Raw genomic sequence first — 27,232 nt, 5'->3', positions numbered from 1 at the left:
AGCGAAATCTTAATTAAAAGTAGAATGGAATCCATTGCTCAATCAGGAACGCAATTAAAATAAACACAAACAATACTTTTGAAGACTAACATTCTCAATGTTTAATTATTTATTTGCATTCAGTTTTGCAGCTGTGGGTCAGAATTAACTCCTCTGAACTAAATACTAAAAAGAGAACTCTTTTTGGGATTTGTACCTCATTCATTTTCAATCAAACACCCAAATTCACACAAGAACTTCAACAGTTTCACCTAAATCAGATTTTCTACAAGTTAAACACCCCTCCTACACTCAGATGTGATTGTGAAACTACTTTGATCTCTATTCCCAAATTTATTGCTCTATGTAATCCATGACAAAATTTAACGTGATTTACTGTATCTCTATACGACAGCCTAGCAGCTGAGAGAACTTAATATTTTAGCATGAGAAAAAAAACCTTCTGGCACCAAAATATACAAATCATAATTGAGGCACTTTAGTATCATATTACAATGAAGCATATGCTGGCTGATCATAAGAACTTCAAAACAATTATAATTCTTTCTTGCCCATTTAATAACGATGGTTTTTATTCCATGACATGCTCTGCAGCTGCAAGCAAGTCGTTTTGGAACACTTTTGTTTTTTCACATTAAAGACTATGTAGGGCTAATAACATCATTTTACCCACTCCCTATTTCCCAACCATCCATTTCCTCTCCACCCACTCCAAAAACAGAGAACTGCAAAATTTCTCAAGTAAATTTCAAGGAAATGAGAAATATCAGTGACAGTGGAGACAATGCACACAATGCTGCACAAGTATAAATTTATGGGCAAACTGAGCTGCTTGACATTAGTGTGCATTATTAAATAGAGAAGTGTGCTTATAAGAAAACCGTATGAATAATTTAGATACCCAAATTAATATTTACCAAGTAAGAACATATTGCACAAATTCCATTTGATAAAATGCAGAAGCATTTGTGAAAATACCAAATAAACATTAATGTGCCTGCTACACTACTACATGGAGTAAACACAGCACCGAAGGGCTACGTCTACGTTACAGCGATATCTCAAAATCCTCCTGGAACATCTCTTCTGAAAGTACTTCTTTTGAAAAAGTGTGTCTATACACAAAAAGCAGCTCAAAAGAATGATCTGCTCCTTCAAAAGAGAATGTCCACACAACCCCCGCTCTTTTGAAAGAAAGGGCCAGGGATTGAAAAATCCAGCGCCATGAGGACTGCTCTTTCGGAAAAAAAAAAAGGGCCCATGGAATGTCTACGCATGTATTCTTTTGAAAGAAGCTTTCAAAAGAAGGCACTCTTCCAGAAACGGGAGTGGCAGAGTGATTTTGAAAGGAGCACCACGGTCTTTTGATTTAGTTTAGAAAGAATGCTTTTTCTGTGTGGACGCTCTGATGGATGTTTCAAAAGAGCCACTTCTTTCGAAAAAGATTTTGAAAGAACTTGCTAGTGTACACACAGCCAAGGAGAATAGTCAGATTGCAGAAGAGCTAATGATTTATTTGTTCATTGCTGCCGTGTTGATCCCAGAACCTTAGAGACACTGGGTGGGTGAGACAATACCTTTACTGGACCAATGTCTGCTAGTGAAATGACTTGAATAAGTTGGAAACATGTCTCTTTCACAAACAGCCATTGGGCCAATAAAAATATTACCTTACGTACCTCCTGTGTTTATCGTACAGGATGTTGGGGATATATCAATCCAGACATATTTATTTCAGGTAATAAAGGTAAGGTCAGATGGTAATATGTCAAAAGAAGAGCTTTTGAAGAAAAATGATGATTTATCATCACATCAGATCACTCAAATCTATGTGGCTCCATATAAGTATGGGGTCCACTCACAGGCTGTCTCTACACTAGCACGTTCTTTTAGAAAATCAGGCCCTTTTTCGAAAGAACATATGGAGTGGCCAAACATAAAATATGCTCTTTTGATCCAAAATCAAAAGACTGAATCTCTTCTTCCAGAAGCCCTCTTCCGCTCCTGGATCAGGAAAAGCACCTCCTTTCGAAAGCTATTTTTGAAAATAAAGCGCGTGTAGATGCTCCGCAGGTCCTTTTTTAAAAAAAAAACCCATTCTCTTGGTACTGGATTTTTTGATCCCTGACCCATTCTTCCCACAGAGCGGGGGCTGTATGGATGCTCTCTATCGAAAGAGCAGATCAATCTTCTAATCTGCTTTTTTTGTGTGTGGATGTGCTCTTTTGAAAGATCTTCAGGATGAGATCTTCCAGAAGATTGTCTTTTGAAAAATCATTGTAGTGTAGACGTGGCCACAAGGAACCACTTACAGGACCTGTCCTCTAAATTACACCACCATCAGATGGTATTCATTCAACAATTTTGAAGGAATTTAAGAATGAACTGGCTGAGCTGCTAAAAAGGTAATCTTGCATTTCAATCAGCTACTACACTGGAGAATAGCCAATGTTGTCCTTATCTTCATGAAAGTAACGAGGGTGATACTGGGAATTACACACAAGTAAACTAGGTAAATCAGCTGCAATAATAAATTGAAGACTGAGAAGAACTGTAAGGTAGGGTCAAATCATCACATTCGTAGATGAAAACGGCACCTCTCCAAATTCTCAGACTTCATTGAAGGAGACAACAAAATAGTAAATAAAGGAGAAGTTACAGAAATAATTAATTTGAAATTTAAAAAAAAAACAACAAAAACCAACACTGAAGTCCTTGATAAGAGACAATAAAGGAAGTCAAATTATCATGGAATGCCAGGTAAAGTTAGTGTAGTAGATATTGGTTAAGTAAGAAAGGAAAAAGTCACTGGAAAAAGTAGGTATAAATCATCATTTTGCAGTATGAAATTATTAATTTAAAGTCATTAACGTAATTTGTGATTAGAAAAGTCTAGATTCAGCTATTAACGCCACTATTTTCTGAAGTGCTTATGCATATACGCAAATGTCATAAATTTTCAGAAAGGACACCATAAGAAGTATGCAAGGTAATGCAAAGAATTGGGAAGAATCTTCTTCATGATTTTAACGTTAAAAAAAATCAACAAAATTAGATTACATTCTACCTGTTGACAAAGTCCTCACCCCCCCAACCAAGCAAGTTGCATAATATGAGATGGAGTATATTTAAGCATATTGAGAGAAAGGACCTATGATAAAGTCATAAGGTTATGTTCAGAATAAAAGCATAAAATAGTGTGATTACACTGTTATTACACCGTTATATTGTACATGAGTCTTAGGGTTTGTCTACACTAGATAAAAAAACACCCCGACTGACATAACATTCACCGATAACAGTCCTGGTGTAGATAATGCTATACTGATAGAAGAGCCTCATTGTGGTGGTGTATTTGTGGCTGGCAAGAGAGCTCTGTTCTTTTGGCAAAGAGTGTCTACATGGAACGCCATTCAGCAGTGCTCTTATAGTGGTACAGCAATGCTGCTCTAAGGTCCATAGTGAAAACATACCAGCACAGGACTTCTTGAAGCACATCTTTTTGGCTAAAATAGTCTCTCATATTTTGTCATTTAGTCTTAGACTGTGTCTACACTTGTATTCCTCTTTCGAAAGAGGTATGCAAATGAGGGAAATCGAAAATGCAAGTGAGGTGAAAATTTGCATATATGGCACCTCATTTGCATATTCTTATTTCAAAATCGCTTCTTTTGAAAGAAGAAAACCAGTGTAGACACTGCTTTTTTGAAAGTAAACGCCATCTTTGAAAGAATCCTTCTTCCCATAAAAAAAGGGAAACAGAAGTCTTTCGAAGATGGGGTTTACTTTCGAAAGAATGATGTCCACATTGGTTTTTTCTTTCAAAAGAAGCTGTTTCAAAATAATATGCAAATGAGGTGACAGATACGCAAATATGTACCTCATTTGCATTTTCAATTCCCCTCATTTGCATACATCTTTCAAAAGAGGAATGCAAGTGTAGACACAGCCTCAGTGTTCCTTTTCTTGCTTCCACCTTTGCTGCTTAGGTGTAGTGTCTCTCTCAAGATATCAGTATAGTAACTTAAGTAGTTCCATGCTTGTTCTAATTATTTCAGTTCTTGCAGTTGTTAATTATCTGGCTTACATTTTTTAAAATCATCCTTCCTAAAACTTAGTGCCATAATGCTTGGTTTTGGCACAACTTTTCTCACTTAGGCTACACCTATATTTCAGGGAAAATCAACATGCTGGTGGTGGATCTTCTGGGATTTTATTTAGTGTGTCTAGTGGGGCCACACTAAATCAAATGATCAGGGTACTACTGTCGACCCTGGTAGTCCTCACAGTCATGAGGAATAAGAGAAGTCGATGGAACAGTTTCGCCCATTGATCTCCCACTGTGGGAATGGCAGCAAAAATCGATTTAGGACACGTTGACTCCAGCTACTCAATTCTCATAGCTGGAGTTCTGCGTATCTTAAATTGATTTCATCCTCTTTGCATGTCTTAAATTAATTTTATCTGATTTTCATGTGTGTATTTTAGAAGTAAACAGAGTCTCTGTTTTTGTTCACCGCACACAGGAAATAGCCACTGAAATTAATTAAAATTTTAGTTGCTTATTCCCATTAATGCTAATTTTACCTTCTTGTATTACCCCAAAAAAGCAAAAGCAAATGCTTTACGCAGATGGATATGAAGCCCTATAACTGTCTGTAGTTCTTCCATCTAGCAGTACTTTTTTAACAATTGTCCTGAGACAAGATAAGAAAGATAACAAAGGCCCAGAACATTAGTCAGTGTAATTTTCAATCCCATGGTATTGTTTGTGAATTTAACGTATTGTTTGTCCTCTTACCTAGACCAGTAATGACAATGTTAAATAAAAGTGGCCCTGACACTGATCAGCATATTACCTTACAATGAGACATATCATTACTCTTTGTTAGTAGCTTTCCAGGCAGTTTCAAATCTGCGTGTTAGCATGAAATCCAGGCAAAAGAGGATTTTTTTTTTTAAGGGAAGACGGTATTAAAAGCACAGTCCCACTATACATGAACAAACAGGATGTTTGAAGGCTTTTGACTTTAAACCCTTGTACTCTGAGTGAAGTAAAGGTCATCTACAAGTCTCCTCCATTTGACTCTGTCTCAAGATGAAACTTCTAGCTGACTCCAGGAGTACCCCAGTTGTTGTCCTTCAATCTCGGTAGATCTTCAAACATGACTACTGCTCTGAAATATCTCCAGTGAGACTTTGGGATATCGCCACAATTATTGTCTAGTCCCACTTGAGTAAAGTTCCACTGAGAGATTATTCTCTAATACACTCATCCCTCGCTATACGAGCATAATTAGTTCCCAACTTTATGCTTGTAGGCAAAAACTTGTAAGAGGGACACTAAATTCCCATTAAAATACGTGTAAAAGTCTGTGATTAGTTCCTAGTGCTCCTAACCCGGGGAAGAAGTGGCAGCAAGTGGCACTGCTTTCGAAAGGTAAGTGAGCCTTGGGTTTGAGGAGGGTTAAAGGCTGAGGGCAGTTTGGAGCCATGAGTGGGAGGGGAGGCTAAAACTTGGTGGTGGATTGGGTCCTTGGGGTGGACGGGTGGGGGCATGGTTTAGGCTGCTGCAGGTTGGGTCTGTGGGCCAGGTGTGGGGGTGGTAAAGGCTGCAACAGTTTGGGTGTGCGGGACAGGTGGGGGGAGGGCCAAACTGTGGCTGGTTGGGGCTGCAGATCTGGAAGGAGGGAAGGGGTCAGGCTGCATCAGGTTTGGGCCACGGAGTCAGTGGGGGGGGGGGGGGGGAGCTCAGGCTGCAGCAGATTGGGTGTGCGGGGCCGGGGAGGGGGTGAGGTTCAAGCTGTGGTGGGATAGGTCTGCGTGGCCGGCGGGGGTTCAGTCTGCAGGAGATAGGGTCTGCAGGACCAGCGGAGGGGTCAGGCTGCGACAGATTGGGTCTGCAGGGCCAGCAGTGGGGCGGGTGTTCAGGCTGTGGCAGACCGGAGCCACAGGGAGGGGTGAGGCTCGTATTAGTGGGGGGAGTTCACTTATCTAGTGAACTATGGTAAGTACACGTGTCCGTCATTTTAGCGAGTACTCACAAGTAAAGTATTCGTTTAATGAGGGATGAGTGCACTTTTCTTGAACTTTGGTGCAGACTGAAGACTCTTCCAAATAGTTTCTCCGTGGGAAGATGGTATTTCATTTTTACATTACATTTCTTTTCCCCGGGTCTTTCAAGCTTTGGAAAAATAATTTCCCATCAAAGCTAAAACTTCATCCTCACTTTTGATTGCATAATTGTGTTAATTCCTGAATCACTACACGAGTGTGATCGAATCATCTCATGGCCAAATATAAGCAAATCTACATCTATCTAAGTAAATCTACACAACAAAAACAAAAAATGTACTGCTTGGAACAGTTACGCAGACAAAAATTATATACTCAAGACAGAGTGAACAGCAAACAAAGAGGCTTATACCCAGCTCCTTTTGGTAAACAATACAGAATCTTAAAATTCCATACAGATAGCCACCATGGACAAATGAGAAGAGATGCAAGCCAAAGTATCTATACCAGCATTTCCCAAACTATGCTTCGTGGAATACTGGTCTTCCATGTGATGTGAATACATGTTCCATGAAAAAAAAATTGATGCTAGCAATATTTTTTCTTCTAAAATGTTAAATAAAAAATTATGCGTGTATTAAAAATTCTAAGGTAATTGAACAGTATTTTGATTGTAGGGATATTAATATTTATAACATATTCATAATAATATAGTTATTATGAGATTTGTGCCAAAAAAGAGATGCAAAAACACTCTTTCCATTAAAAAAGTCAAATGTTACTTATTTTTATTTTCCAGTAGCTTTCTGAAAAATAACGAATTTATAAAAACACAAATTGTAAAAATATTTTTCCATACCTTATCTGTTTTGTGTTTCTTTTTCACAAAAATGTGTTTTTTAAGCTTTAAGGAAGGACAGTCCTTTCTTGCACAATATTGCCCTTTCTATTTTTGTACAAAAGTATAAACACTAACCATCCTTCTTCTGGGCTGTTATATTGAAGTTTTGCTTAGGATTTGTATTTATTTTTTATATTTACTTATAGGGTTGCTAATCATCCTCCTATCAGAAGGATATTAGTTTTTCATTCATATGATTTTTCTCGTTATTTTTTGTTCTTTGTAAAATAAGACATCTAAAAACACCCTAAAAATCAACTTTCAAGCATTGCATGTAGCAATATTTGGAATGACACCCCCTCCCCCCGACTTCTGGGACCAGTCTGTACATTTTCCATTTATATATTCTGAACCCAAAAGTGTTCCATGGCCAAATTAACTTGGGAAACACCGATCTATACCGTACCATGCAGAACCACCTCCATACTTCACTATAGTGAGAGGGCATATGTATATTCATGTTACACAACAGACGTAATAGCCCCCATGAGGAAAAGAAGGGTTTCAATGCAATTAGTAATTAATTTGGTTACTTATAAAAGTGGAAATTCAAATTACATCTTCATTATGGCCATCAGTATTTTATTTACAAAATTCCTTAAATAACAGTCTTCTGTCTAAAGGCCACATACTGTAGATGATGATTTTATAAAGATGTACAATGGTCCATCCTCAATCAATTTCTGTCCAACAGGCAGTCTCTGAAGAATGGGGACTGATAAAGTGGAGGTGTGCGGGTAATATAGCCGGAGACCTCCACTCATTAGAAAGCAAGCCTATTTTTCTCCTCCAAGAAATTGCTTCTAAGTATCTTTTTTCTTAGAGATTAAATTTATCCAGAGAGTAGGTGTGCTGGAGATGCAGGCAGATGTAAGGCTTATCTGGAGGTGTACCTATTCATTCTTTAACTCATATGTAATTGTGGCAATGGACTGGCTCTTAGGCAGCTCCAAGAAATTCTCCTTAGAAGACTCAAGCCTGTGCTGGAGTAATGAAGACGAAAAAACCTTGTTAGGTTGCTCATTCCTAGATGAGAGACTGAAGATGAATAAAGAAGGAGATGAAAGAAGCAACTGAGGACAAACCTGACAAAGGTTAATGTCTGCAGGACCAGAGCCTCACTAAGCTAAAAAAGGAAAAGCCCATAGTGGGACCTACACAGTCACGGCAGATTTTACAGGTATCCAGATAATATGGCTCAAAGAAGAATTCAGGGAATTTTCTGGTGGCTTATGGATGCTTTGAAGTTATCACAGAGTAAAACCTCATCCTTCTTTTTGCCTAATATTTACTAATCACACCAAAACAGAGAGCTATTATTTTTCATTGAGAAGTCATGGAAGAGATGTAAATGGCATGAGTATTTGACAAGGAAGAGTAAACAATGAAGAGAAAAAAAGCCTATTGCAGAAAAGACATTAATGCAAAACAACCAATGACAGCAAATGCTTATGCTTCATCAAGAGAAGTCCCCTCACCTGTTCAAGGGGATCGCAAGTCTCTCAGAAGCTTCCAACAATGCAGAAATATCCAAAGAATTCTTTTCTTTAGTCTCTATTTCTCTGTCAGTGCTGGGGAAGATGGTACCACAAGAATGGGAATTCACAATGGTGCCAACAAAGGGATCCAAGTTGGATCATGCAGCTGTCAGTACACATAGTACGAACATACTCCCACTGAGTGTGCCCCATGATTGCCATGTCTACACTAGCCAAAAACTTTGAAATGGCCATGTAAATGGCCATTTCAAAGTTTACTAATGAAGCGCTGAAATACATATTCAGTGCCTCATTAGCATGCAGGAGGCCGCAGCACTTCGAAATTGACACGGCTCGCCGCCGCGCAGCTCATCCAGATAGGGCTCCTTTTCGAAAAGACCCTGGCAACTTCAGAGTCTCCTTATTCCTATGAGCAGATAGGTCCTTTCGAAAAGGAGCCCCATCTGGACAAGCTGCGCGGCGGTGAGCCACGTCAATTTCGAAGTGCTGCGGCCGCCCGCATTCTAATGAGGCGCTGAATAAGTATTTCAGTGCTTCATAGTAAACTTCGAAATGGCCATTTGCATGGCCATTTCGAAGTTTTTGGCTAGTGTAGACATAGCCAATGAGACATAGCAAAAAGATGTGGGAAAGTATGCTTACCTCACAGTAGCTTGAATTCTTTCAAATATTTTCCCTCTGGGTGCTCCACCATAGGACTGGTGTGCATCTGTGCACTCTCAACTGGAAAATATAAAGCTTTGTCCACAGCCCTGCACCTTTAAAGGCAAGCACCCCATGCTTCAAAAGAAAGCATATTAAAAAGGTGCAGCCCTGAAACCACACAGTTCCTTTCTGACCATGAAGCAGAGTCTCCAAAGTCAAAGGGGAGGAGGGTGGGAAGTAGAGTGCCCATAGGGACAATAAATCCAACAGTTTGGAGGACTGTGTCACCAGGGCATCATCATTGCTGGAAGCAGGTGTGATGGCATAATGCTTGGCAAAGGTATGAAAGAATTTACTGTAGGATCAGTATCTGGAAACCTGAATCACAGAACTGGAGTCTGAACAAATGGTCACTGCTAAGATGTTGAGCACTGCATGGGAGAGGCATGTAGAGAAACTTCTCTGACTTCACAGCATGTGCCTCTTGGTGACAAAAGGCATCAACTGGAACTGAGTTAGCTACCTGAGCTGTATAACCACACACTTTTTTGCATACTGCTTTTTTTTTTTTTTTTTTGCCATAACAGAATTGAGCTGACCCCTGACAGCACCTTTAAGATAGGTAAGGTCTCCTTAGAAAGGGAGTTACATGACGACCTACTCCTCCCTCCTTGCTTCCCTGGTAAAGGAATGAGTTGGTCTCTCTTTGTCATCATCCTTATTTTTAAAACTAAGGTGACCATATATCCCTGTCCCAAATATGGGATAGAGAGATACAGGGAGAGGGGCAGCTCCTCCAAGCCCTAGACAGCCACGGAGGAAGCAGCAGCTGCCAGCGCTCCCCAAAAGCTTGGGGAAGCCACAGCTGCCAGCCTCCGTAGCCCCCAGCACTCCTTGGAAGCAGCAGCTGCCCACGCTTTCCTGAGGCTCGCGGAGTGTGGGGAGACACCCCAAATACGGGACCATCCCACCCAATATGGGATGGATGGTCACCCTATTTAAAGCTGTCCTAGCCTGTGAAAGTCTTGCAGAAGCTGCAACAGCCATCAGTACAATATGGCTTGCTGAGGCCAAGATAAAAGAGGGAGAGGAGAAGTGGACTTTCCTTGGGCTAGTGAGCATTTGATTAGAAGGAGATTCAGTCTAGCCTCTCTTTCTTTCTGAGATCTAACTCTAAAAACCCTGTGCCCCTTACTTTTTGACAGCATCTGGGTGTCTCCAAGGCAGTGGAGAAAACTCAAACGACCATCACTACATGAAAAAAACCCGTGGCAGGTCTGTCAGAGCTTAAATCCTGGAGTTTTTTGGCATAACCTGTAGAGCTAGTGCACCAACAGGACTGAAAGAAGGGGGGCAAGGCCCTTCTAACTAGTCTTAACTGGTTAAAACTAAAGGCTAGTACCACATTCACCTGTATTTTGTTTAGTTATATTATTTCTCTTTGGCTAGTGCTACACTCACTTCTAGTGCTGGCAGCTTGATGCAAATGAGCAGTCTTGAAAATATAAAATGGCTGTTCATTTGCATATCCACACCAGGAAACAAGCAATGAAGATGTCATTCTGCAGGCAAAAGCCCGCTTTGTCGGCAGCCCTTTATCCCTGATTTTTTTCCAGGGATAAGGGGCTGGTGACAGAGGGGATTTTTGCCAGAAGAACCACATCGTTACTGCTTGTTTTATGCTGTGAATATGCAAATGAGCTGCTGGAAATGGAAATGAACAGCCATTTTGAATTTCCAAGACTGCTCATTTCTATCAAGCTGCCGGCACTTGGGGTGAGTGTAACGCTAGCCAAAGAGAAATAAAATAACTAAAGAAAATACAGGTAAAAAAAATTAAGACTAAATTGTTATATTAAGCAAAGTAGAAAGCTGAGAATCAGCAGACATGTAGTCACTCTGTCTCAAGCCACAGTCAGCTAGCTGAGAAAGAACTTGGTGGTTGAAGGTCCACCTCTCCATATACGCTGTTATTTGAGGCACCAGGTGCTGTTCTCTGGTGGCACAGGCCGATGGACACTGCTTTGTATTTCTCAGTCAAGAACATTCAGGTGCACACACATCCAATGCTAGAGTTCCCATAGGGACATATACTCAAAGAAGAAACAAAAGCTGCCATGCCATGAAAATTATTTTCCTCAATGACAAAGTTCTTGGAAAAGGACCTTAAAACACAAATGTCTTTCTTGGTTGGTGTTTTAAAAAGAGGATGTGGAGCTGGTGGGAGGAGCTTTTCTCAACTCAGAGTCCCCTTCTCAAGGATCATAAAGCTGAGGGAACAGCAGGGGAAGGGAGGTCTTTGCTCCCTTTGAACCGCAGGTTAAGGCTCATTCATTTCCTGGGATATCCTGCAAGAGCAGCAGGAAGTCAACTGAGAGGCAAAGCAGGACACAAGATGCAGTAGAAGGGACAGGGTTAGGGATTTTCACTGCCCAGGACTTGCCCAGTTGTAGTTAGGGGCTAGCAGCAGGACACATTAGGGCAAAGGAAGAGTTTTTCCATCTGGTTCTGCTGATACCAAACTAATCTTCTGATGCATTTTTTTCACCATCCTGAAGATTTTAGGCCAGTTCAGTGGCCATTAGAAGACTCCATGATCAGCAAACCAAAATGGCGTTCCCTCTTAACAGCATCATTTAAGATTACTGGACCAGGGTTCCCTCTTGTGGAACTCCCAGGGTCTACCAAAGAGAATTTGTCTCCATTAGATCTTAAGACAATTAAAAGGAAATTCCAAATCAAAAACTGTTGTTAAGCTTGAAATTATGTATCTGTTCTGAATATATAAAGAATATTAATAGATTAGTGCTTAAATAATTCAGAATTTCCTAGCTATCTAAATTTAAATGTACATAAAATGCAAACAGTGGAAAATATGGAAATTTAATTGAATTTTCAAAATTATCTTTAATTCATCCCATTAACAATGCGCTGAAGAAATCTGGAAGGTATTTGTATACAGTGGATACACTTGATCATCACTGACTACAAAGGCATAATTCAATTCTAGTGTTCATACTGACTACCACCTTTTTATGGTCAGACATGCTCCACAGAAAACCACAGCAGACATGGCATATTTCATGCAAGGATCTCTCTTTCCATATACAGGGGACAATCCTGCAAGGTGATGAAGGTGCTCAGCTCCCAGTTAGATTTGGCTTTACCAATGACTTGCAAACCCAATGATCCAAGTATGAGGAAATACATACCAAAACAGATCCAAGTATCAGGAAATACAGAGCAATGGTTATCAACCACTTATCTGTGGTAAGCATTTCTAAAATATCAGCTGCAAACTCAACTTCACAGGGGTAGATGGTGTTCAAAATGGAAGCAGCATGCTGTAGGTATAAGACCATGCTCAAAGCTCTCAGAAAGAAATAGTCCTTACAGCCACAAATTTACAAAAACAGCACTTCACAAAATAACTGTAGAAGAACACAAAAGAGAAGATAGAAAGTGTCCATCTCTAGGGAAAGAGCTAAGAAAGTGACATCTTGGATTAATTTCCATACTTTCAAATGTGTGTGTTTCTTGTAAGCTTAACCTTACCTCTGAATTTCCTGAGTATCTAACTTTTATTTAAACTCAACCATTCTAGAAAGTTATATTTCACCATAGCATCGTTTACAGAGTGAATCTGTTGAAGGTATATTTCATGACTGCAAGAACTATAAAAAACAATTCCAAACAACAGTTACATCATTTAAATCATTAAGATTGAATTGTGCAGCTTTCGCTTAGTACCTGCCATCTCACATCCCCCACTCCACAAAATGAACCACTTTATAACTGTTTGAAATTACAGTACAGGTGCAAGGACCGAGCCAAACATTTCTCTGTTTTAACTCTAGTTTTTATTATAAAGCAAACATCCTTGAAGGAAAAGTGATAATTCATGTCTAATTTTAATGAAGAGACATGTTCTTCACTAAACCTCATGATATCCATAAAGAAAATAAAAAATAACCATGAAGAAGGCTATACATTTCATCAGATTCTTCAGGTATATATAACAAACCATCTGTCATCACTGACATCTATTTACTTAAGTACTCACAAGTGCCCTCAGCACTGTAGTAGCTGAATGCCTCACTATCTTTAATATACCTACCCTGTGAAGTAGGGATGTGTTGTTTTCTCTTCTTTTACAGATGAAGAAGTCTACATTTAAAAAGGTATTTATTAGGGCACTGCTCTGCTCAGCATTGCCAGATCTAAGAGACTTAGACACCTGTCTTCCATTTTCTAAAATGATTTAGGCTCTCAGCAGCCAAAGTTGCATTGATTTTCACTCTCTCCAGAGTTCCAGGCTACCACCTCAACTACTGGACTAATTTCTCTCCTCATGGCTCTAATCTCATCCCGTAATTTTAATTCCCACATGTGTTAACCAGGGTGTGTACATACAGAAATATACTTCCTCTATGACATGAAAGTAGCAGTGAAAAAGCAACAGACAGACAAATAAATAGAAAGGACCCAAAATGTCTATTAGAATCTAGGGATGCAGACAACTGAAATTTCAAGATAGAAATTACTCAAATGCAGGGAAAAATCCCACTTCAACTCCACATTATAGGTATTTTTATATGTATCAGAGATATAACTGTGTAATGACTTATGTTCAGAGTTCCAAAGTTGCTTCCTTGGAGTATTGTTCGCCTGTCTACTGATCTGTTAGGGTCATGGTTTTTGAATGCTCATGTTCTTTGCCAAGAAAATACCATAGATGAATGTTACAAACACATATGTTAGCCAAAATTCACATCTGCACACACTTAGAAATGCAGCTTGCCTACTTCTTTTAATAGTTCCTGGCAAACTTGGAAATGTACACAAGCTTTGTACAGTATGTTACACCTGGCTGACTAGTGTTTATGCCGTAAGTGCTGTTGATACAACCTATAACATCTGTCACTTTATTGTTGAAATTAGTTATTAGTACAGCCCAAACAACAGTAGTAAGCATCTCTAATGTATTTGTTATTTAAACACTCCAGGTCTAATATTTTTCATATGTGGGTGCAACTTACAATGCAAAACAGTCAACATATGCTATAGGAATATAATCAACTGACATGTAAAATATATTAAAGAGAGTGCAATAAAACCCACACCTTAAAACTGTGCATGTTGGATGGAGGGGTTCTTTCATTTTTTGAAATCAAATCAGTACATTTAAAATAGTCCATTTCCCCAAAATAATCGTTCATTTCTTTCGATTACAAAAAGTTTGGCAATCTTTCAGCTTGTTTTGTTTGAGTGTAACGACGGAAGCCATCAGAATAACGGAAGTCACAAGGCCATGTCAAGCAAGTAGCAGTTTCAACTCTCCATGCTAACGCCTGGGACTCCTTGCCAGATTTGTGTCCATCATAACTGTTCAGATTCTAACTGCAGTAACATTTTTTGTCCTGAACTATTACAGTGGTGTTGTGCACTGATCATTGGCTGCCACTTATCACCCCAGAGCTGGCTGCATTTCAGAGATGAAGTAATCCAGTATGTATATAGCCAGACTGTGCTTATTATACAAAGGCTTGTGTTAGAGATGAAGGCAAGCTGTGCTGCCCTAGCAGGAGTCCACCTACTTCTGCACCCCTTTAGAAATGAAAGGTGGACCTTCCTGTGGATCCTTTTTTTGCATGATTATACTCATACTCTCAAGAGAATACAGGGACTGAATTTAAGATTGTTCTTTTTCACATTGGAAGAGGGGAGGGGGCAAGGTAAGCAGACTAGAAGCTCATGTGTCCTCTCCCTAACTTGTGCACTTCTCCCAATGATCAGCCCCAATTTGACCCCCATAGAAAACAGGGCTTTAAGAATCCTGTAGGGGAAAGACCCCTATAACTAAGTGCTCAAGCCTGCAAATCTATTTTTACTCCGTTGTCTCAATATTACTACTTGTATGCAGAAGCGTTCACAAGATCTGGTCGCAAACTAGCAAAGTCACAAAGATGAATCACATCACATCTTTCCAATTTAATAGAATAAAAGTAAATTACATATTCAAAACACTTTAGAATACCTTCAGGCAAGAAAAATATAACAAAATAGCCTCACAATGGGCCTGATTCTGACCAGGCATTTCACAGATGTGCACAAGCAGAGAGGAGACAAGTTACTCCTCCTGTTGTTGTACAGGGCTTTTACAGACTCAGAGAGCACCTGGTTCCCTCCAAGCAGGCAATGGTCATGTGCCTGAAAGGAGGACCATCACCCTCATTCCTTTCCAAGGATCAGCAGAATTAGAAAGGTACAGATGCAGGAGTAGAAAGGGAGGATGCTGTACCTTTCTCAGAGTTGCTGCAGCAGACATGTACACAGAAATTGGCTGGTGCAGACCAAATACCTTCTGGAAATCACAGGCAATGCAAATCAGCCTATTCAGTGGTTTTAATATATACAATTTCCCCCAAAAGAACAGGCCAGGAGATGTCAAACAGAGTTGTGATTTGTCTGGGCCAGAGATGATACACCAGTTCTAAAACATTTACATTTCTAGTAGCTCAGGTTTCAGAAAAAAACACCTCACAGCAGGGTTACATGAATGAAAATAATGCCAGCAACAGAGTAAGGCCAGTCGAAAATAATGGACTTTTCCCCTTTTTGTTTCATAACAGGTGACTTGTTTTTTTCCGTACAAAGTGGGTTATATGGTTTCACCTGGATGCCAATAATGACTTTTTCCAGGAGAAACAATATTTTATCCTTCCTATCGATTCCTCTAAATTTAAGATAAAATAATTATAACAAGATAGTTGCTACTAGCTTCAAGTATTTAAAAGTGATTTTAATTACAGTACTATTCCTGAGTAGACTCATATGTATAGTGGCTAAAATACTCTGATCATGAACTAAATACTACTAAAATACAATTAAATTAAAATATGAATCATCTTTATCGCAGAAGGTAAGACGAGTTTGAATGGAAACAAGTAACAGAAATAGGAAAACATACAGCCTCAACACACTAAAATACATTTAACCTCATTATAGAGGGCATCACTAAAAATGCACAATTGGAATTATGTACCAGGACCTACTGTGTACAAACTAATCCTGATCACGAGTGCCAATCCATAAACACCGAAACCAACAGGCACAGAAATCAATACTGAACAGAATATAAAGACACATGGGACTGAGTCCCTTCGCCTCGGAAAGGAATGAGTCTCTGAAAATTTGGATAGCCATACAATATTTTCTCAACCAAAACCAAATCACAATACCTTCTGCAGTTCACCTAGTGGTCACATATGGTGCATGGAACTAAGTAAATAGAAGAACATAAAGCTTAGGAAAGTGCTTTTTGTTTTGTTTTTGTTCATGTTTTGTCTCTTTTCTCTCTCTCCCAGAACAATTTGCAGGTAACAAGATTTGATGAAAAATTCAGAATGTCAAAAAGAAAATTACTTTTTTTAAAAGCAGCAGCATTTGGGCTGTTATTAAAAGTTGTTTTTCCTTTCTTTCATAAAAGAAATCTCTGGCCCCAATCCTTCAGTTGTCTCTAGGTTTCACTGCAGGTTGGTAAACACTATCGTTTTCATTTCTAAGCTGAAAGTGGAGATCTCATCCAAACTCATTTTGGACTTTGTGGCCTTGTAGCCGAGTGCTCAGCATGGGGGATGTACAAAGAGATGAAATAGGGTAGAATGAGTAGAGGTAGTTCATGGTTGTTTGCACAGAAATATGCACACCTCTTTTCCTCACAAAATGTTTTTCTACCCCAGTATATTATCTCCTGGTCATAAATTAGAGATAAAGAATAGGCGAAATGACAAATATACCCCTTTAAAATGTAATGCCGTGTAATGTAAATTAAAATTAGAAATGCCTCTTATAATTTTTTGGGGGGCTGGGGGAAAAAAAAACAACCTCCTGAAAGTTTAAAAGGCATATTCTTGACAATAATGGTGATTCAAGACCATTAAGAATATTTTCCTCTGAAGTGTTTAAGGATTATTTGTAACTTTAATTTGGGGATATAAAGAAGTTAACTTTTTTCTTCTGCTATACTATTAACATAAAAAAGATCAAAGAAAGAAATTGAGATTCAAATTCCATTTTTAAGCAAAAATGACAACGTCTTCATGAGTTAATATTAATCCTTTAATTATGAATTTCAAAGGTTTAAATACTTCCTGTGACCTTGGCTTTAAATAATTATGCCAAATGGAGCTTTCCGTGAATTCAAAAAAGATTCTGGATTGTTGATCATAGCTATTTAATGACTACAGGCTGGCAGATTTCATGCCTAATCCCCAGAATGCTGTTTAAAATTACGGACCAAGGACCTGATGCAGGTAAATGAAATGTCAATTTCACAAAGACTGTTCTAACAGTATATTCATAGTTTCACTTTTTCTTGCTGCATATGTAATAAACTATGGAATTTACTACATTAATACATGCTCAAATATTCAAAACAACTGCATGGTTACAGATAAAGATAGCCTACTTTAAACATCAAGTAATTTTATTTTAGTTTTGCACACTGATTAAATATGTCCTTTGATTAAATTTTTTTCTTTTCTAAGGAACTGAAAATATTATAAAATATATTTGAGAGTCTTGGTGAGTTTTTCTAGATAACTATATGCACCGCTAAAACTTCAGCAGCCTAGGTATGAATTTATTCATACTAAATAAGAATGAAAAAATGGCAGTATTTTTAAAACAAGTAAAAACAAAACTCAGTACAGAATGAGACTCTGATCTTGCAAACCCTCACGAAGAAGCTTACCTATGCTACAAATAAGTGACATTTTAGTGAGATTACTAACAGTAGTAAAGTTAAGCGCATACAAAAGTTGTTGAAGGAAAAGAGCCATAGTTATTTAAAAGGCTAGGGCATTTGTTACTATTCTATCTGCATTAAACACCTAATCCTACTACAAACATGCACATGAATGACTAATAATATGAATGTCACTGACTGCCATGGACCTACATACCCAAGTGAAGGATGTGTGCAGGATTAGGCATAAGACTCTATATTTAGGCTGGGATGTGCAAAGGAGCTTAACAAAGCTGGTCATCCCATTGAAAGTTGGTTAACTAGTTTCTCTTTTTTGGAAATCTCAACCTTCAGTGTTACTACTATTAATACTTAAATATCTAGCAATATATATGTTCTGACTTGACTACATAAGATGTTATAGATTTTCTTTAATTTGCCAGTATAGTAAACAGTTTTGTGAACTGAATACATATAAGATTTACGATTTACTTGGTACAGCACCAAACACATGGAACTACTCCCACTGACAGTCTAGATTTCACCCAAGACACAGAAATAGGATCTTAATTTCAGATGAGAATATGAATACAAGGAAAGTTGAAATATGTTGTCACATCCCGCGTTCTTTATGAAAATTGGATTATCAGTATGACTATGCATAACTCAAGGACACTTTAGACTAAGTACGTCATGTAACACATCAGTTTTAATGTTACAATCGGAATGTACATATCCTATTTTTGTGAATGTATTATTCTTGTATGTGACTTTAGAAATATGAAGTGTGGCTCTGTTTATAATTCTCAATATACTAATGAGGGCCATCACTGATGCCCTGGAACCTGAATGACTTGGTACTCAAGTCAACAACTTGGGAACAGTCTTGTTATTCCTGTAAGCCCAAACTGTGGCTGTTCCTAGAAAAACATGTGGCCAGGGTTATTCACTTTGAATCTGGTAATCTTCCTCTCAAGGTGAGAAAAGTTTGAACTAAGCACAAAGAATTTCCACCTTGGGCAAAAGAACTACTGGGGGCAAAAAATAGGGATTTTCCAGACACCAGGAGACCCCCACCACCTAAGATGCCTGCAGAAAACATCTAAGACTGAACAGGGGAAAGATCAGACCAAGCTAGGAGGCTGCTTAGCCTGTGAAAGAGATGTTTACAACAAAAGTTTAAGATAAGAATTTGCATGTCACAAGCTGCTTAGTGGATTAGAAATAGCTAAGCACTTTTGTTCATTTTAATTTAGTATCTTACATTAGTTGCAAATGAAAACAGATCACGTTAATCCTACTTTTCACACTTAATAAAAATATTTTTGTTTATTACCAAATCCAGTGTAAGTAACGTATCTGGGGAGGAGTAACCACTGTGAATCTCTCTCTTTCACTTATAAAAGTGAGCTAACCTCATGAGCTTTCACTGCGTAAAACTTTTACATAAAGTAAGGTGAATTTGTTTGGGACTTTAGCTTAGTTGGGGGTTGATTTTCTGGTGCTCAGCCCTGTGGATCAGAACTGTCTGTGCTGCTCTGTATGTGGGTCATGGGTACAGGGGGCTGTATCCCCAAAACTGTGGTTTAGCTGAGGGAGACCAAATGATCTGGCCCAGCAGAAAAGGCTGGTGGTGAGCCCTAGAGAGCATGAAAACAGATGTCAATGGGATAATCAGCAGAGCAGAGGACAACCTAAGGGGTCTTCTGTGATTCAGCCCATCACATATGTATATGTAAGCTCCTTCGTGCCAATGAGCCAACAACCAAAGGGTGATATTAGCTGACAACTCTGGTAATGATCATCCAAAAGACAAGAAATGGAAAAACCTACAGCAATTTTTAAAGAATTTATAAAATATTATTGAGGGAAGTCAAAATAACATCTTGTACAAGCATTACGTTATGTAACATGTCCAGAGATTGCTGAGCATAGTTAGTAGTTTGTACAGTTATGATATTAGTTTCATAACATATAATTAACCATTTTCATTTCTATATTACATAGCAGTGAGGTTTTTCACACCTCTAATCTGGTTCCATTTCTTGGTGTTCCCTTCTTTGAGTACTCTAAGGCTGTGTCTACACGTGCACGCTACTTCGAAGTAGCGGCACTAACTTCGAAATAGCACCCGTCGCGGCTACACGCGTCGGGCGCTATTTCAAAGTTAACTTCGACGTTAGGCGGCGAGACGTCGAAGTCGCTAACCTCATGAGGGGATCGTAATAGCGCCCTACTTCAACGTTCAACGTCGAAGTAGGGACCGTGTAGACGATCCGCATCCCGCAACGTCGAAATTGTGGGGTCCTCCATGGCAGCCATCAGCTGGGGGGTTGAGAGACGCTGTCTCTCCAGCCCGTGCGGGGCTCTATGGTCACCGTGTGCAGCAGCCTTTAGCCCAGGGCTTCTGGCTGCTGCTGCTGCAGCAGGGGATTCATGCTGCATGCACAGGGTCTGCAACTCGTTGTCGGCTCTGTGGATCTTGTGCTGTTTAGTGCAAGTGTGTCTGGGAGGGGCCCTTTAAGGGAGCGGCTTGCTGTTGAGTCCGCCCTGTGACCCTGTCTGCAGCTGTGCCTGGCACCCTTATTTTGATGTGTGCTACTGTGGCGTGTAGACGTTCCCTCGCAGTGCCTATTTCGATGTGGTGCTGCGCAACGTCGATGTTGAACATCGACGTTGCCAGCCCTGGGGGACGTGTAGACGTTATTCATCGAAATAGCCTATTTCGATGTCACCACATCGAAATAGGCTACTTCGATGTAGGCTTCACGTGTAGACGTAGCCTAAATCTTGCTGATTTGTATCAAAAACACTTTAACCCAAGGCTGAATTAAAGTGAAATCTATGAAAAGGAATCAGCTTTCCACCAAAACTATCCACACTGAATCACACTATGAATCAACTGGTTGGACATAATATAGAAGAAAGCGCCAATGTGTTTTTAAACATTAATCTCCATAGTTTAACATTTCCTGCTTGTCTTTCCAACCTTCTCTCCTCCCCACTCCACAAAATTGATGTGTAAGTCCTTACTTACTAAAAACAAAAACAAGCACACAAAAGACTTCCTTTTTATATTGAAGACAATTCATATCCAGACAGTTGTATCCTGAACTTTTCTCTTTAAAACTGTTATCTGATATAGCAAAAGCACATGGATTAATAAAATAGACTCTCCTGTGCCAACTTTATCCTAGTCAAGAAAAAGTTATGCGCCCCATGCTGCACTGAAGTTGCATTTCAGAGCATACTGTTATTCTGGTCTATCATTTCCCCCGCCCACATACACCTTCAGCTACTGTATACTAAATGGGTGTTCTGATCTTTCTGTGACTGCTGTTAGCATGCACTCTAAGGCTACATCTACACTAGCACAAATCTTCAAAATGGTCATGCAAATGGCCATTTAGAAGATTACTAATGAGGTGCTGATTACTACTACTAATGCAGCAGATTGGAATAAGGGGATTTCAAAGTTCACGGGGTCCTTTCGAAAAGGACCCCTCTCTAGACGAGCCGCGTGGCAGTGAAACGCAGCAATTTCGAAGAGCTGTGCCAGCATGCCAATGCCAGCATGCTAATGAGGCACTGAATATGCATTTCGAAGATTTGTGCTAGTGTAGACAAGGCCTAAAAGTGGTACTCCATGGGGGAAGAAGGCCAGTCAAAACCACAGTAATTATCATAATGAAATCAGTCTTTTGTTATCATAGAAGACTTTCATCTAAGGATCTCAAAATCCTGAGCCTTCCTCCCAGCCCTGAATGCCAGAGAACTTGACCAACTGATCTGTAGCAGTGTCCTTTATTTCAGTGATGTTACAACTATTAGAGACAGCATCACTTTGCACACATTTACATCACTGGCCACGACCGAATCAGATTTGTGTAGTAACATCATATGAATCTCTTACCTTTTCCAATGTCATCTCTGTCTCCGCAGCATGTGTCCTTTTCAGATCTAATGCCATTTTTTCTGACTCTGCTTTAAGCTTATTCACTGTAGTCTCGTGATCCCGAGCAGCCCTCTGCTTTTCTTCTTCCCGCAGAAGGCTAAGCTCTACCAACTGTTGCTTCCGCTGAGCATTTACCTGAATAAGCTCTTCTCTCAGCTTGTGGATTTGGGCTTCCATATCATGTATAACCTTAATAAGAAAGTGGAAAAACAAGTGCATGACTTCTTTGATCAGGCTGCCAGCTAGGATAGGGAACAAGCTGGAAGAATTCACTTCCTCCCCTCCCATCAGAATGCTTCTGCACTTTAGGAGTTTCCCTTTCTATTTTATTCTGTCTTTGCCTCTCACACAAATGGAAAAAGACTGCTTCTAGCCAAGGTTTGGATGGAGCCTATTAACAAAGCCACAGCAACCAGCAAGAACAGCCTCATTTAAGGTGAAGATAGAGTTCCAAACTTAAAACCCACTCACTCTCTCTTTCACCCCACTGACGAATCAGCTTTACCATTCATTTTGTTCATTCTTCCAGTCCTGGCTTTGCATCTTCTCCCATACAGTTGCCTGTCAATTTCAGTGTACCAAACACCAACCCCCTCATTAACACTCCTCCTTTTTGGGTGGAACAGCTCAGTGGTTTGATCATTGGCCTACTAAACCCAGGGTTGTGGGTTCAATCCTTGAGGAGGCCATTTAGGGGCCTGGGGCAAACAGATTGAAAAAAAACCATCAGTTAGGGATGGCACTTGCTCCTGCCAAGAAGGCAGGGGACTGGACTGAATGACCTCCCAAGGTCCCTTCCAGCTCTAGGAGATGTGTATCTCTGCATTTTATTTTTATTTTATTCCTTCAGACACTTCTTCTATAAGGTCTGCATGCATTTCCAGAGCTAGCTGTAACTGTTTGCGAATCCATCAAGCAGTTGAGGACAAAAACATGTGATGCCCAAGACTGACTTTTTTTAGTGTGTGTTAATAAAGGCTGAGGGATCTGAGTTTATTTAGTTTGCAGAAGAGAAGAAAAGCCTTCAGCTTCCTGAAGTGGGGGCTCTAAAGAGAATGCAGAGAGGCTGGTCTCAGTAGTGAATGATGGCAGAACAAGGAGCAATGGTCTAAAGTTCCAGAGGGGGAGGTGTAGGTTGGATGTTAGGAAAAACTATTTCATCAGGAGAGTGGTGACGCTCTGGAGTCCATCACCTAAAGAGGTGGTGGAATCTCCATCCCTAGAGGTTTTTAAGTCCCGGCTTGAGAAAGTCCTGGCTGGGACGATTTAGTTAGAGTTGATCCTAGTTTAGGCACAGGGCAGGACTCTATGACCTCCTGAGGTCCCTTCCAACCCTAGGAGTCTATGATTCTATAATGCTATAAAGATTTTTCTGTATTAACCAGGATTTGGATCAACCATTGCTTCCCCCGCTTTAAGTAAAAATCACTTATAACTGACAGTTACTGCATGCAAACCACATTCCTGACAAGGCTAAGGTATCCAAAGAATGATGATACTGGATATAAATTTGAAACTCACAGTATTTGTCAAGGAAATTGAATGAAGCTGGATCTGCATATCTGATAAAGTGCCCATGACAAAGATAAGCAAGGACTGCATAGTAACAGAAAAATGCCAAACTCATCTAAACATAATAGTCCCACCATTCATAAAACGAGCCTAGCTACAGGCATCCAATTCTAGAAAGGATCAACAACAACTAAAAAGTATATAACAAAAACAAAATAATGCTCAGTCAAAATCACGACTCAACAAAGCACCTTTGGAGTATGACATGAAGCTTGATACACTTGAGTTCTGATAAAAGAGTAAGTTTGAAAAGAGGCTCGTCTTGTGCAGTAACTGATGGTCTTTGAGATGGCTGCCCCTGAGAGTGCTGTATTGGAGGTGTTTCAGCACCCTGTGCTGATAGCCAGAGATTTACAGCAGCAGTACCCTGGATGGTGGTGCACATCTGGTAATGTCTCACAGCACTGCAAGCATTCAACTGGCACACACCATCAACTGTCCCTTCGTTCCTCTTCTACTGAGGAGAAATACTGAGACTTCAAAGCAGAGTAGCAGAGGGAGGTTCATGGAGCACCCACAGGGACAACCATCTCACAGAATGTCAGTTATTGCACAAAGTGAATAACAGCTGCTCTTCTTTGAGAAACGGCCATGTAATGCTCCACTTTAGATGGCTAAGGATCAGTAACTTGTTTTTATGGAAGGAAGGGCTTTGGAAATTGCATATGAATATTAGTGAGGACAATCAGGCCAAATTGTGTGTCCTGTGTGGCATATTTTTCTGTAGCCTAGTGCTTGGTGAATGTGCATACTAAAGCCTGTGTGGCTGCTCTGCATACTTCTGATATAGACATATTTTGTAAGAAAGCTGTCGAGGTGGCCACTGCCCTAGTGAAATATGTGCATATGGAGGGAGGATTAGGAATATTTTTCTTCAAGTAGTGTGAGTGGACGCAGAATGATATTCACTTTAAGAGTATCTGACAGGAGATGGCTTGCCCTTTAGATGGCTCCACGATGGAGAGAAAAGGTCTAGAGGATTTTCTAAATGTCTTTGGCCTTTCTAAGTAAAAAGCGAGTGCTTTTCACATGTCCAGAGCGTGGAGATGAGTGGTGCTGACACCTACATGGGATTTTGGATAGAATACAGGTAAGTAGATAGGTTGGGTAAGGTGAAACCATGATACAACTTTGGGGAAAATTCAGAATGTGATCTGAGGATGACTATCTTTAATGAAAATTGCATATGAGGGCTCTGCCACGAGGGTGGCTATTTCACTGACTGTTCTAGCATTTGTAATTGTAATATGGAAGGTGACTTTCACTAAGAAGTGCAGTAAAAGATTCTCATGTGAGGGTTCAGAGGATCATGTTGAGATCCCATAATGGAGATAGTTGCTTTTGTTGGAAAGAAGATGTTGTTTAATCCTTTCAGAATGCACATAACTCATTTTGAAGGTGAGCAACCACTACTGCCAGAACTTTTGAGAAGACCAGTGGGACCATGGCTAGGCCAAATGGTAGCACATGGTATTGACAGTGTTGTTTGTGACGGCTGAAGCAATAAAATCTCATGTGTGCTGGATGAATTGCAACATGAAATTATGCATCTAGTAGGTCAAGTGACAAAAAACAATCCAATTTTTTACTGCTGGAATAATGTTTGTCAATGTTACCATCCTGAAATATTTCTTACAAAACTATTTACTTGATGTAAGACCAAGATGGACCTCCATCCCCTAGCTCTTTTTTAGGGTTAGAAAATATCAGGACTAGAATTCCAAACCCTTGTGCTGTGAAGGAATTTCCTCTGTTGCTCTTTGTTGAAGCGGGTGATATATCTTCTGTTGCAAAAACGTCCTGTGGGAAAGTTCCTTGAAAAGGGTTGGGGAAGGAGGTTGGTAAGTGGTGTAGGGAGAAAGAGGAGAGAAAGTAACTCTGGAGAATTCTTTCCAGCACCAATCTGTCTGTTATGATATGTTTCCAGACCTTTGTTCTGTCCATAATGGCCTCATTTATTGGCAAGGCAATGTTGGCTGATGGAGAGGCCTGCAAAGTGTTTGTCAACTTATGCTAAGTTTCAGGCAGTTCAGCCAGTGAAATGTCAAATCAATCTGCCACCTTCTCAAAGAGGCCTTGGAAATCCTGGAAATCATTCCCTGTGATGGGGGTGGGGGCATGATTATTTCAGCTGGTGATGATGATAGGTGCGTAGGAACCATGGTGTCGCCTTTGGGGCCTTCACCTATGTCAGCCCTGGGAAACCATTTATTTGAAGATGGGCCATTTTGTGGAGAGGACTGTCATTCTGGTTTAGTAGACTTCTCAGCTGATGGTTCAGAGGTGGGCACACGGCACCCTAATCCGAGACTGCTGCTGGGGATCGCTGTGGAGGTGGAGCATGAGAATTTGGTTCAAAGGACCATCTGTGTGATTTCTCCACAAGGAGAAACTTCAGTTAAAGGTCCAGTGCCTGATAATTTCTTACAGCTGAGGCACTGTTGGGGGATATGTGCCTCACCAAGGTGCACCACTATGAGACTGGAATGGACAGCCTGCAAGTTAGGCATTTTTTCAAACTGCAGAAACCTGGCATGGTGAAGAAAGATGGTTAGGAAAGGGTAGGAGGCTGGGAAGGTAATCAAAACGTGGTTTTTTTTGTCTTTGTTTGTTTGTTTTTGTTAAGGAAGCACTGGGTAGTGGAATCAATTGAAATAAATCAGGGTAGGAGGGTTGACAGAGGGGCATCTTATCTGATGGAGCTATGAAATGAGGAGAACTGCTGAGTTCCATCCTAAGCCTTGGAAAGTAGAGAAGGAACGGGGGACGGCTAACAATGCAGGCTGGTTAAACATTCAAAACGCTACAAGTCAGAACTGAGCATGCACCACCACCCAAGGCACTGCTGCTGTAAATCTCCTGCTATAAGCATAGGGTGCCAAAACACCTACAATGTAACACCCACAGGGACACTCCCCAAAAAATAGTAGAGCATTAACTTTTACAACTTTGCCACTGATTTCCAGGCACATAGAGGCAGCACAAAGGAATGTAAAGAAGAACAACTGAACTCTAGCCCTTGCAAGACTTATGGTATTGTCATTAAGGCCTAAAACTGTACCCTGAAATGCATGGATATTTCAGACAATGGAGCTAAGCATCCTATCTTTTCCCAGCTGGGAGACAGGTGATTGTGTTATGAACAAGATGAAGCACCTAATGGTTCCTCAAGGGCCAAATAAAACAGAGTACATGTTCAAAACAAAAAGCAGTCAAGTAGCACTTTAAAGACTAGCAAAATAGTTTATTAGGTGAGCTTTCATGGGACAGACATACTTCTTCAGACCATAGCCAGACCAGAACAGACTCAATATTTAAGACACAGAGAACCAAAAACAGTGAGCAAGGAGGACAAATCAGAAAAAGATAATCAAGGTGAGCAAATCAGAGAGTGGAGGGGTGAGGGGGAAGATCAAGAATTAGACTGAGCCAAGTATGCAGACAAGCCCCATTGGCCATTTCCATGTTTACTAATGAAGTGCTGAAATACACATGTAGCGCCTCACTAGAATGCCGGCAGCCCTGGCACTTCGAAATTGATGCGGCTCGCCACCGCGTGGCTCAACCAGACGGGGCTCCTTTTCGAAAGGACCCCGGCTACTTCGAAGTCCCCTTATTCCCATCTGCTCATAGGAATAAGGGGACTTTGAAGTAGCTGGGGTCCTTTTGAAAAGGAGCCCCGTCTGGACGAGCCGTGTGGCGGCGAGCTGCATCAATTTCGAAGTGCCACGGCCTCCCACATGCTAATGAGGTGCTGAATATGTATTTCAGCGCTTCATTAGTAAACTCTGAAATGGCCATTTGCATAGCAATTTCAAATTTTTTGTCTAGTGTAGACACGGCCGCGGTTACCCACAACTACTTTTTATCCAAATGGAACCAAGTTCTTAGTGTCT

At 40.2% G+C, this 27,232-nt stretch overlaps 1 protein-coding gene across 3 annotated transcripts in view; it reads right to left on the bottom strand.

The window, feature by feature from the left end:
* CEP112 (centrosomal protein 112) overlaps positions 1–27,232 on the bottom strand; it is a 401,457-nt gene that overhangs the window by 81,178 nt on the left and 293,047 nt on the right. For all 3 annotated transcript variants that reach the window (XM_075014699.1, XM_075014700.1, XM_075014701.1), the window contains one exon: positions 21,723–21,953. In XM_075014699.1, the coding sequence (XP_074870800.1) occupies positions 21,723–21,953 (231 nt within the window). The remainder of the gene's footprint in view (positions 1–21,722; positions 21,954–27,232) is intronic.

This window comes from Carettochelys insculpta, chromosome 20 (assembly GCF_033958435.1).
Source record: "Carettochelys insculpta isolate YL-2023 chromosome 20, ASM3395843v1, whole genome shotgun sequence".
NCBI classification, from domain to species: Eukaryota; Metazoa; Chordata; order Testudines; family Carettochelyidae; genus Carettochelys; species Carettochelys insculpta.
The sequence above is the reverse complement of the archived record's forward strand: the minus strand, read 5'-3'. Positions and strand labels throughout refer to the sequence as shown.